The sequence below is a fragment of the Octopus bimaculoides genome, chromosome 26 (assembly GCF_046866305.1).
Source record: "Octopus bimaculoides isolate indiv1 chromosome 26, ASM4686630v1, whole genome shotgun sequence".
NCBI classification, from domain to species: Eukaryota; Metazoa; Mollusca; class Cephalopoda; order Octopoda; family Octopodidae; genus Octopus; species Octopus bimaculoides.
The window spans coordinates 6,694,129-6,706,628 of NC_142953.1; the positions used below are offsets into that span (position 1 = coordinate 6,694,129).

At 37.0% G+C, this 12,500-nt stretch overlaps 1 protein-coding gene and 1 long non-coding RNA gene across 2 annotated transcripts in view; both read right to left on the reverse strand.

Moving 5' to 3' along the window:
• The window catches only part of LOC149130927 (uncharacterized), a 144,774-nt gene extending 142,685 nt beyond the window's left edge, over positions 1–2,089 (reverse strand). The window contains exon 1 of the long non-coding RNA XR_016238542.1: positions 1,612–2,089. This is a non-coding gene — a long non-coding RNA (uncharacterized LOC149130927). The remainder of the gene's footprint in view (positions 1–1,611) is intronic.
• A 3,874-nt stretch (positions 2,090–5,963) lies between these two features.
• Positions 5,964–12,500, reverse strand: part of LOC106868968 (cytochrome P450 3A4) — a 16,680-nt gene continuing 10,143 nt past the window's right edge. Inside the window, exons 8-14 of the mRNA XM_089342975.1 lie at positions 12,356–12,486; positions 11,296–11,419; positions 10,397–10,554; positions 8,810–8,898; positions 8,264–8,401; positions 7,217–7,379; positions 5,964–7,074 (exon numbers count right to left, since the gene is read on the reverse strand). Of these exons, the coding sequence (XP_089199101.1) occupies positions 6,991–7,074; positions 7,217–7,379; positions 8,264–8,401; positions 8,810–8,898; positions 10,397–10,554; positions 11,296–11,419; positions 12,356–12,486 (887 nt within the window). The 3' untranslated portion in view covers positions 5,964–6,990. The remainder of the gene's footprint in view (positions 7,075–7,216; positions 7,380–8,263; positions 8,402–8,809; positions 8,899–10,396; positions 10,555–11,295; positions 11,420–12,355; positions 12,487–12,500) is intronic.

Consider the following 12,500-nt stretch of genomic DNA (forward strand, 5'->3'; position numbering starts at 1 on the left):
GAAATACTGCTAAGTATTTCGCCCAGCGCGCTAACGTTTCTGCCAGCTTATCCCCTTTTCTGCTGTAGGCTGTTGCTGTAAACAATGTGTTTTTTGTGGGGGCGGCAAACGGAAGGGCCACCCCGAGCGGCACACACTCTAGTTCCGCTAGTGACTGTGAATCTCTCTGAGAACTGTGTTAACGATTTGCATGTCTGTGGAGTGCTCAGCCACTTGCATGTTAACTTAACAAGTAGGCTGTTCCGTTTATCACAGGCGCGGTCCGAAGAACTTTTCGAAGAGAGGGCACAAGGCCAGAAGGGAATACAATTCCAGGAGAAAAGGGCGTAATAACATTATTTAGAAGGGTGCACTTCTTTTCTTGAGGGAGCACATGCCCCCTCAGCCCCCACAATTGGAACGAATCAACTGGAATCTTCCTCATTGTAACCGACGAATTGCCAGTTTATATATACATATACATATACATATACATATATATATATATACACACACACACTCATACACAAATATATCGTATATACCAACATACAGGACGAAATTTAAACTTTAAAAAAAAAATCAACAAGGGGTCGTCTAATATATATCTCGTATAAAATCTGAACCTTAACTTCCTTAATTTAGAGTAGCACCAATGTCGATGGAAATTGTGTAAAGCACTCGCATAAATCCTTTCGTTCTACAGCGCAGTATTTTTTTACAGATACTCGGCACATATCGCTGGAAAACACCATAAAACACTATCATATATCCTATGTTTCTACAGCTTGGTATTTTCTACTAATACATACACATAAGTTTGGGGAACTGGGTTAATAGCACGATTATATCAAAAATAACAGCACGGCAAACTTAGCAGACAGACACCAGTTGCCATTTTCAATAAGCTGATGAGCAGAAACTGTAAACAATCAGCCCGTTCAGCCGGGTCCCTGGGTCAGTTCTGGTTACACTGCCCCGTTAGAGCGCTCTCTTATAAAGTGCTCAGCCAGCCTACGGCTTTTTGGACAAGTGTAGTTTATGGTAACTAACCTACCTATTACAGCAGATTAGCAGCTTGTGTCGGTACATTCTGAGACTGGCCAGTTCGTGTCCGTCAGACCAATTACAATAAACATTATAGTTATCGATTACTTTTAATCATTTACAGACGGGTTTTCTTGAAAAGGCCCGTGCTGTCACTCTTTCATAAGTAGCATTACTCTCACTGGGTGAACATTAATTTCCAGCGACTCTAACACCCGCTCATGTCTCCCAAGTGATGAACGAAGGATATATGAAGCTGGTTTGAAGCTGAAAATGGTAGCATACGCCAAATCCCACAACAACTGTGCTGCTGCGAGAGAAGATGGTAAGAGTTTGAAGTTTAAAAGAAGACTTATTAAGGAGTATACCCAGGAGAAAATGTGCAATGAGAGGAGGCACTGCACACTGGCCGATTCTAGAGAAGCATGAAGCAGACGTGGTCTGCGAGCAGCGTCAAAATGGATAAGTCATTTCAAGACCAATAATCTCGTGAAGCAACACAAAATTTACAAATTAAAGAGAAAATACGAGCAGTGTACTTCATAACAATATTTCTAATATATTACAATGTAATATTATACATACCGTAATTAAATCTGTAAACCATTTCAAGTAAATGGTGCTATTATGGTAAACTTGACACCATGTTAGTTCCTGTAGAATAACAGACGTCTTAGTGACGTCACAACGGTAGGGTTTACGTCAGCCAGGTACGTTTGATGGGTATTATAATAGGTAATTTACAATATTTGGCCACTTTTTTTAAACAACCAAGACTGCAGAATTATTGCATACAAAGTCTACTGATTGAAACACAGTTACAATGTTATTGAAACACATGAAAAACAGAGGCTTCAGGAACTACAGCTCACCCGACGCCTTTAGCTATGAACCTCGCAGCTTCGGCACTCGAGCCATTTTCCACGAAAACTTGCGGATAATCTTATACAGCAGGTGTAGATCAAAACCCATTTTTTAAATGAAATCCTTGGGGTTGTCTTGTATACCCAGTAGTATGTTACGCCAGCATATACAATATATGTGCATATATATATATATGCATGAATATATATGTATATATATCTATATTTATATATATATATATATATATATATATATATATGGCGAAGCGGGGTAACTTATCCTAAGTGAAGTAAAAGTTAAATTCTTGGAGGGTAATAAGGACTCGTTAGATATAAGTAAAATTATATATGTAAAAAAATTCGTATTCCTTGTTGCGACAGAAATTTTTTCTTTTCGCATGAGGAAACAGCCAAAAAGTTGCTGCTTTTTGCAACAACCTCCTTTTGCAAACAAAAAATTTTCAACTCTAATGCGCATAAAAACAAAGCAGGTCCCCGAAGACTGTATTGAAATTGCTCTGGAATCAAAATGTCCCAATTTTGATGTAATTGTAACAAAAATGAAACGAACATCATTTCTTCAAAACCTGAAGGGAAAAGTTTCTAGAAAAATCTTTTTGTTTCATAATGAGGATATTAATTTATATAATCGCATTTGTTTTATACTTGTTGTATTTATAAATGTACTCTCCATATAAATAGATTCAATAAACCGTTTGAGTTCAAATAATGTTCTTCCTTTCACATCAGTGTAAATTCATTTTTTTTGGGGGGGGGGGGGGGTATGCGCTCTTTCAAAGCCTAGCTAGGCTCATGGGCCCGGTTTCCCGGTTTCTCTATGGCGTATGTGTTCCCCTCCCCCTCCCCCACCAGCTGGACGGGACACCAGTATTCAAGAAAGAGTGAGAGAAATTTGGGGCGAAATAGTACGACAGGGGCCCCTAACCTCGTGGAGCTTTAGGTGTTTTCGCTCAATAAACACACACATTGCCCGGTCTGGGAATCGAAACTGCGAGTCCGCCGCCCTAACCACTGGGCCATTGCGGCTCCACATATTTTGGGGTAATTGGTTATATATATATATAACCAGCAGGAAGAGATGTCTTCCTGGAGTTAAATGGCAGTATTGTCGTCTCTTAGAGGACATCCACATTAAAGTAACCATAAGCAATAGTTATACGTGTGTATGTATGTGAATATTTTACATATGTGGATTCCGCAGAGGTCGACTTTGCCTTTCGTCCTTTCAGGATCGATAAAATAAGCACCAGATGAATACTGTGGTCGATGTAAACGACTTACTCATCTCCCGAAATTGCTGGCCTTGTGCCAAAATTTGAAATCAATATTTTGCTTTGGTTTAGCGTACACATGATTCAGAACAAAGCATTAGTTGTGTACAGAGCAGTAATAAGAGATTATATAAATGAAAAAGGAACAAGAAAATATTTAATGAACTTCATTAGCTTACAGCTGTTTCTGTGCCACGAGGAATGGAAAATAAAATGTTTCGGATAGAGTCCTTTTTCAGAGTAAAGTCGAGTGGGAGAGAAAGAGAGCCAAGTTTTACATAGTTTTTTTTTTTTAATGGCTGCTGCTGATACTGCATGCCATTGCAGTTCATATGTGAAGAAGAAGAAGAAGAAGAAGAAGAAGAAGAAGAAGAAGAAGAAGAAGAAGAAGAAGAAGAAGAGACTGTGTGAGAAGGAAGAAAGAAAGAGTAATGGACTGAGGAGAAACGAGCAAAGCTGAGAATTGAGATGAAAGGAAAAGATGAGGTGGGAGGGGAGTTGGAGGAAAAGAAAGGGTTTTAATGAAGTAAGAGAATCTTAGAACGGTCAGCCGAAAACCTTGAGTTAGTTATTAAGTGCTGGCATTTGGCACCTTCGTAGTTCTGACATAAGATGGCAGGATTTGTCTTTGATCGTAAATCTGCTCAATCAGGATTCATTTGATGTTCAACAACAACGACCACGACCATAACAACACGATGAGATATTAACATTAAACGCAAACCCCAAATACCAGCTCTTAATAAACTCGCTCAAACACGTAAACATTAACCAATAAAAACAACAACAACAACACAAATGAAAAAAGAAACAGAAACGATTTTATTTTATTTCTAAATTTTTTATTTCTACTTTTTTTTTCTTTTTCTCCTTTATATTTATTTTTTTATCGATATATTTTAATCCCAATTATCATTATTATTATTATTATTATCATTTTTCGATTGAACTCTCTACTTGATGGCTGCTGGTTCCACACTTGACAACAAATGTTTCTATTGTCGCTATTTCATCCTCTTCTCCTCCTCCATCTCTTCCTCTTTTTATCCCTCTCCCTTCACGTACCACCCTACATTCTCCTCTTCTTCTTCTTCTTCTTCCTCTTTTTTATTCCTTCTATATCTTCCCCTCTCTTTTTTCCCCCTCTGCCTTCTAATGCTTTACTTCTTTCTATCATAATCTATCACGGAATTATCGAACAGCATATTCTTCAAAAATTGTTCCAAAATTCCTAAATCACATCCTCTGCTGGAGTTATCCCCCTTCCATGCAGCGTGTGTGTGTGTGTCTGTGTCTGTCAAAACTTGACTGCTATCTCTAGCATGGATTTTGATAATAATTAATACCGGTAAGGTTTTTATTCCCATGTTGGCCACTTGATATGATCGGTATTTTAAATAACGATCTTATCATTATTTCAAAATGTAACCACACGTGAACCGTTGGCGATTTTTTTCCCCCCTCCGTCTTCCATTTCTATTGGACTTTCCTCTGTTTCTGAAGAAGAGCTTTGGCCATCATGCCACGTCAGACATTGCTCTTATTTTAATTTGGAAGTTAATAATGCAAGGGAGGTAATCCCTCTCTTACATGTTCTGCTTCAGGCGATTATTTAAATAAATCATATTGTAACAGAAAAGTTAATCGCCACATCAAAGCGGCTGTTTCATGTTACTTCTAGTTTAACCCCAGGCAGATCTTCCGCCAGCTGGTCATGGAACAGCCACTTTGATGTGGTGATTAACTTTACTGGCTAGTTATAGCTACTACTCTGATCTCTTCTTGGGGTTTTACAACTAGCTACTTTGCTTATATTGAAACAAGTTACCTAATAATTAATGATATGTAGAAACTAATTATTTTTAAAATTAATACCATTTCAAGAATGAAGCTTTCTGATAGACAACAAACAAACATATTGTTGAATATAGTTAAATATTTATGAGGAACATCTGAAAATTAAAAGGAAGGATTTCTTCCATTTATATTATATAACGTTAGAGTCTAACGTTCGCCAAACATTTTCGACCACCCTTTAACCACTTCTTCCACATCGACCCCTTTTAGCCCCTTCTCCTTCCACATTGACCCCCTTTAGCTACTTCTTCTACCACATCGAGCCCCCTTTAGCCACTCTTCCTTCTGCATTTGAAATACCCCAATACCCTACCCTGCCGTACCATATCTTAAATGCGTACCGGGTACTGATGCTAGCAATTAAAATGTTGGTTAAAATATACATGTACGACAAATTAAGAAATTCTATTGAAGATGGTGGCGTTTGTTCGTCCCCCGTAACTTAGCGGTTCGGCAAAAGAGACCGATAGAATAAGTACTAAGCTTAGAAAGAATAAGCCCCGGGGTCGATTTGTTCGACTGAAGGTCGAACAAATGGCCGCAGTCAGACGACTGAAACAAATTAAAAAAAAGAAAAGAAAGAATATATACACACACACATATGTATATACACATATATAAGTATGCATACATACATACATACGCATGCATGCGCATGTGCATACACACACACACATAATACATTATATGTGTGCATATAATGAATTTTCTTCAGTTCTGGTATTGCTGCTCATTTCCTCTCCTAATGTACAGTTTGCATTTCAATGGCTTTGTTTTCCGAACATCTCTTCCTCATTAAACAGAAGGAATCTCTGTTATCACAATTACAGGAAATATATTCACGCAACTACAATTTAGTTGTGTTGAGAAATATTATTAATCTCATCACCATAGCAGAAAAAAAAAAAAAAAAAAAACTATATTATTTGTTCAGAAAATGGTATTTTATTTATATTATAATACAGAAATTGAGAAAAATTGTATTTTATAAAAATACAGTTTAAAAGAAAAATGTGACTTTATTATATTAGGAATATACATATTAAAGAAAATAATTTTTTTTTCGTTCTGTTTAAAAGCATTAAGTTTATATTTGAAATTTTTAGAGCTTTTAGAAATATTTTAGAAAAATTTAGAAACATTATTTACGAGAAAATTCTTTAATTCTTTTAATATCAGTGCACACATGACCATCCTCTGGATTTATGATGCAATCTTCCTATTTCAAAATGATCTATATTAAAACCCTCTATGTTAAATCTATGTTAATTTATGTTAATTTATGTTCAAAACACCAGCTAAAATTTATTTTATTGAATTCTTCACTATTTTTAAAATTAATTGAATTGATGTGTAATTCAACAAAAATTTTCTAACAAAAGGTTTAATATCTGCCTGTCTAAGACCACCCGGATTCTAAGACCACCCTTTTATTATCATATTTCTGTTGAAATACACTTTGTCTAAATTAATTTTGAAAATAATGTGGAACTCATTAAAATAACTCTGTCATTTAAAAATAATATTTGGAATATAAATTAAGATGAAATTTTAATGAATGGTTTTAATTAAAATTATTTTAACACTTTTATTATATTTCTGTTAGAAATAGACTGCTTTTGACTAACCCTTTAGCATATAAATCGGCCAAATTTGGTCAAAATATTTGACCTGTTTTATGTTGAATCTGGCAGATCTGGCCTCTCCCACCTACCCTACAATGTCATTCTAAAACTAAACAATCCCATAATTGAAATCTCTTAACTACAAGATAATGCATAATTAATTTAAAACAATATAAATGAAAGAAAAAAAAAGGGCATCGGTGGGGCAATGCATACCCTGTGCACACACAAGGATCAAATAAAATTTAATTTAAGAAATATATTCTATTGCATTTGAGACTTCATATTTTTGGTTCAAGTCCATGTGCAGCTCCTCTGTTTCAAACTCTATAAGCTTTTACGTGGTTCCAACTTGAGCCAAACTCCATTTTTGGTTGACAGCACGTCGGTAGAAGCATACTCGATTGGATCCTGCAAAAGGAAAATAAATTACCTTCAACATCATCATCATCATCATCATCATCGTCATCATCGTCATCATCGTCACTACCACCACCACCACCACCAACTACAACAACATCAACATCAACAACAACAAACAACAATTGCTTACTTCAGTTTTTTCTGTTGTGACCACTCTGTATTTCTTGAACATTTCAACAACAGCCACTTTGAACTGCAGCTTGGCCAGTCTCATGCCAATGCAGATCCTGGGTCCACTTCCAAAAGGGGTATAAGTAAACGGGGTCTGCCGTGCTTTGCCTTCTTCACTGAATCTAAAGTTTAAAACAATCCAAAAACACAGTATAGGACAATGTTAGTAAGAAATATGCTGTTAGCAAAGTAGGAATTAAATGCTTTTAATTGCAATGAGCTTGTTTGAATTAATTAAGATATTTCTGAAGCTGAGATATTTAATTAATTGCTGCTACATAATATATATATATATATATATATATATACAATATACATATACATAATATATATATACATATATATATATATATATATATATATATATATATATATATATGTATGTATTTGGGTGTCTGTGTTTGTCCCCCACCACCACCATCGCTTGACAACCGATGTTGGTGTGTTTACGTCCCCCATAATGTAGCAGTTCGCCAAAAGAGACCGATAGAATAAGTACTAGGCTTACAAAGAATAAGTCCTGGGGTTGATTTGTTCTACTAAAGACAGTGCTCCAGCATGACCACAGTCAAATGACTGAAACAACTAAAATTAAAAGAATATGATACGTGGCATAGTGGTTAGGATATTCGGCTAACAATCTTGTGATCATGAGTTCAATTCCCAGCAACGCATTGTGCCCTTGAGCAAGACACTTTTTTTTCACATTGATCCCGTCTACACAGCTGGCAAAAATTAGCAGTACCTGTAATTCAAAGGGGCCAGCCCTGTCACTCTATATGTCATGCTGAATCTCCCTGAGAACTACATTAAGAGAACATGTGCCTGTGGAGTACTCAGGCACTTGCACATTATTTTCACAAGCAGGCTGTTCCGTTGATTGGAACAACTGGAACGCTTGTCGTCGTAACCAACGGAGACCCAGTGTTACAATTGACGGAGCTGTCTAATTGTGAAAGGATTAATTAGCAAAAACGATGAGCTTTTAGAGTAATTAAGTCATTACCTTTCCGGATCAAACTTGGTAGGATCGGTCCAATATCTTTCGTCGTAATGTAAACTACGGATCGGCAGGATGACGGACATATTTGCGGGAATTTTCACCCCTTTGATGACGCAGTCCTTCTTGCATTCTCTCTGAAGACTGTGAGAGAACAAGAAGAAGAACAGCAAGAAGATTTAGATATGAGAAGTTGAATCATATGAAGGGATGGAGGGGGTGTATGAGAAAGAGGGGGGGAGAAAGATGAGAGAGCAAAAGAGAGAGGAGGAGGAGGAGGAGGCGGAGGAGGAGGAGGAGGAGGAGGAGGCGGAGGAGGAGGAGGAGGAGGCGGAGGAGGAGGAGGAGGAGGAGGAGGAGGAGGAGGAGAAGAAGGAGAAGAAGAAGAAGAAGAAGAAGAAGAAGGAGGAGAAAAAGAAGGAGAAGAAGAAGAAGGAGAAGAAGAAGAAGAAGAAGAAGAAGAAGAAGAAGAAGAAGAAGAAGAAGGAGAAGAAGGAGAAGAAGAAGATGAAGAAGAAGAAGAAGAAGAAGAAGAATGATAATAATAATTACATTGATATCAAAGGATATAGCCTTAAAGACTCTGCCATACACATTTCAAGGTATTTCAACTGCTGAATAGATTCATATGTTGGGAATTCCTGAAACAGCAAATCAGAATTTATTATTGGTTAATTAAATATTGATTAAACAAGGTTGCAAGACGCAATGAAAATTTTAGAAAAATAAAAATAAATAAATAAATAAGTAAATAAATAAATAAGTGGAAATTTTACTGGTGAGTTTTATTAAATTACAAGGCACCAAAAGAAAATGACTCTCCCCATGAACTCACGTAAAGACTCTTGAAAAAACCAAATCCAAAAACGAAATTAAAAGTCTGTTTTCATACATATCTATTTCTTTATTGCCCACAGGGGGTTAAACATAAACGGGACAAAGAAGGGCAGACAAAGGGATTCATTCGATTACATTGACCCCAGTGCGTAACTGGTACTTATTTAATCGACCCTGAAAGAACGAAAGGCAAAGTCGACCTCGGCAGAATTTGAACTCAGAACGTAGTGGCAGACGAAATACTGCTAAGCCTTTCACCCGGCATGCTAACAATTCTGCCAGCTCGCTGCCTGTTTTCAGACATATTTGCCACACCTGTAATCTGTGTACATGTACAGAAGTGGTTTTCTGAAGCCTTTCATTCCAAAACCATTTTAGATTCCCTTTTTTTCCGAACCAAGGCTTGTTACACTCTAAGTAAAACAAATATCAAATTTGCATAAATATCACAGGGTAAAACAATTTTTGGCCTTGGGCTGCACCAGATTCCATAACCTGTTTTGGCTTGGTTTCTACAACTGGATGCCCTTTCTACCACCAACCACTTTACAGAGTGTACTAGGTGCTTTTTATGAGGCACCAGCACCAATGCTTTGATGAGCTTTCAGTTTCCGTCTACCGAATCCACTCACAAGGCTTTGATCAGCTAAAAGCTATAGCAGAAGGCACTTGCCCAAGGTGCCGTGCAGTGGGACTGAACCCAGAACCATGTGGTTGAGAAGCAAGCATCTCCCCACACAGCCGTACCTGTGTATATATACATATATACTGTGCGGTAAGAAGTTTGCTTCCCAACCACATGGTTCTGGGTTCAATCCCACTGCAAAGCACCTTGGGCGAGTGTCTTCTACTGTAGCCTCAGGCCACCCAAAGCCTTGTTAGTGGATTTGGTAGACAGAAACTGAAAGAACCTCATCGTGTTGGTGTGTTTATGACCCTATAACTTAGTGGTTTGGTGAAAGAGACCAATAGAATAAATACTAGGTTTAATTAATGACCTGAAGTCGATTTGTTCAACTAAAATCCTTCAAGGCGGTGCTCCAGCATGGCCACAGTCAAATGACTGAAACAAGTAGAAGAATAAAAGAATGCACACACACACACACACATACATGCACACACACACACATGATGGGCTTCTTTCAGTTTCTGTCTACCAAATCCACTCACAAAGCTTTAGTCAGCCCAAAACTATAGAAAAAGATGCTTGCTCCAGGTGCCGTGCTGTGGGACTGAACCCAAATCCATATGGTGGGGAAGCAAGCTTCTTACCACACAGCCACACCTGCGTCTATTACTTACATCTCCGACCACTTCCATGATTTCTTTGTAGACTTTTTCTTGGATGTCTTGGTTAAAAGCCATGCAACGTGCGAAGAATGTCAATGTGGAAGCAGTAGTTTCATAACCAGCCAGGAAAAAGATTATGCATTGTGCAATTATTTCTGTATCGGTGATACCTGAGAAATAGCAGACATGTTTTGTTTTATTTACACAAATCCTAGACAGACAGAAAAACAGGAAATTGTTATTAATCGAAACAACTAGAAGTATAAAAGAAATTAAGTTATATAAGAATATATATAAGAAATTAAGTTATATAAGAATATATTATAATTAATGAATTTTAAAATATAGGAATACACTTAAATGGTTTCACATTAGATTTTCAAAAATGTAAAGAATATGGAACTATGGAACTACACATATATATACTAGCAAGTCTACTGTCAGCAATTAGAGCATTTGAACCAAGTTTTAAAGAAAAAAAGACCCGCTTTAGTGAATCGAAAAGGAGTGATGTTTCAGCAGGACAATGCGTGACCCCACACTGCAAAGATCACATCACAGAAGATCAAAGAGCTTGGATGGGAAAAAATTCCTCATCCACCTTATTCTCCCAACCTTGCTCCTTCAGACGACCATTTGTTTCAAAGTTTACAGAATCATATGGGGGTCATAACTTTCGCAAACCAGGAGGAGGTCGAAATTGACATTTCAGAGTTCTTTGCTTTGAAACCAAAAGAGTTTTAAATTGATTGGATTAAAAAGCTTGTAAATAGATGGAAGGAAGTCATAGATAATCAGGGAAAGTACATTGATGATTAAATTTCAATTAAATATAACATTTGATCACATATTTTCTTTATTCAAAATTCGGACAGAACTTATGGGATGACCTGATATATGCTAATGCTAACCTCTTTTGTGTTTCCAATCACTTATGTTTTCCATTGGTATTTCATTTGCTTCACTTCCTTTTAGGTTTTCGTTTCCAGTCACTTGAGCATTGAGCATGATTTCCAGGAAATCTTTACATATTCCCTTTACCAAAAAACACAAGAAAGAAAGAATTAAAAAATCGTAAAAGGAAGTTCAGAAATATTAAAATAAGACACCAACAGTGATTGACTGGTATTTATATTATTGAGCCCCACCCCAAAAGGTTCAAAAGCAAAGTTAACCACAGCAGAATTTGAACTCAGAATGTAAAGATGGACAAAATGCTGCTATGTATTTTAACTGACATATGTTTCTTATTTCTTTCCTGCCCACAAGGGGCTAAACAAGGACAGACAAAGGGATTAAGTCGATTATATTGACCCCAGTGCATAACTGGTACTTATTTAATCGACCCTGAAAGGATGAAAGGCAAAGTCGATCTCTATGAAATTTGAACTCAGAACATAGCAGCAGACAAAATACCTATTTCGTTATTGCCCACAAGGGGCTAAACATAGAGGGAACAAACAAGAACAGATGAACGGATTAAGTCGATTACATCGACCCCAGTGCGTAACTGGTACTTAATTTATCGACCCCGAAAGGATGAAAGGCAAAGTCGACCTCGGCGGAATTTGAACTCAGAACGTAACGGCAGACGAAATACCACTAAGCATTTCGCCCGGCGTGCTAACGTTTCTGCCAGCTCACCGCCTTTAATAATAATAATAATAATAATAATAATAATAATAATAATTCTTTGTACTATAGGTACAAGGATGAAATTTCTTGGGCCAGTCAATTAGATTGATCCCAGGGTTCAACGGGCACTTATTTTATCAATGCCAAAAGGACGAAAGGCAAAGTCAGCCTTGGTGTAATTTAAACTCAGGACCTAATGAATTGGAAGAAATGCTGCTAAGTATTTTTGTTCAACATGCTAATGATTCTGCCAACTTACCCCTTTAAATGTTAATGTAATTTATCAGCACAACAACAGCAAATAAGGGAAGCGAAAGAGATAAAAAAGAAACGTACATTAGGGTTGAGATTTTGTCTTCGAGTCTCCAGAAGCTGTTTAGAAAATTCTGCAAGAAGATGTCCTCTTTTGTTAAAGTAATCTAAAACCTTCAGTTTGGCGAGAAAGCTTACCAAACCAGGAGCTACAGCTAAAAAAGACAAA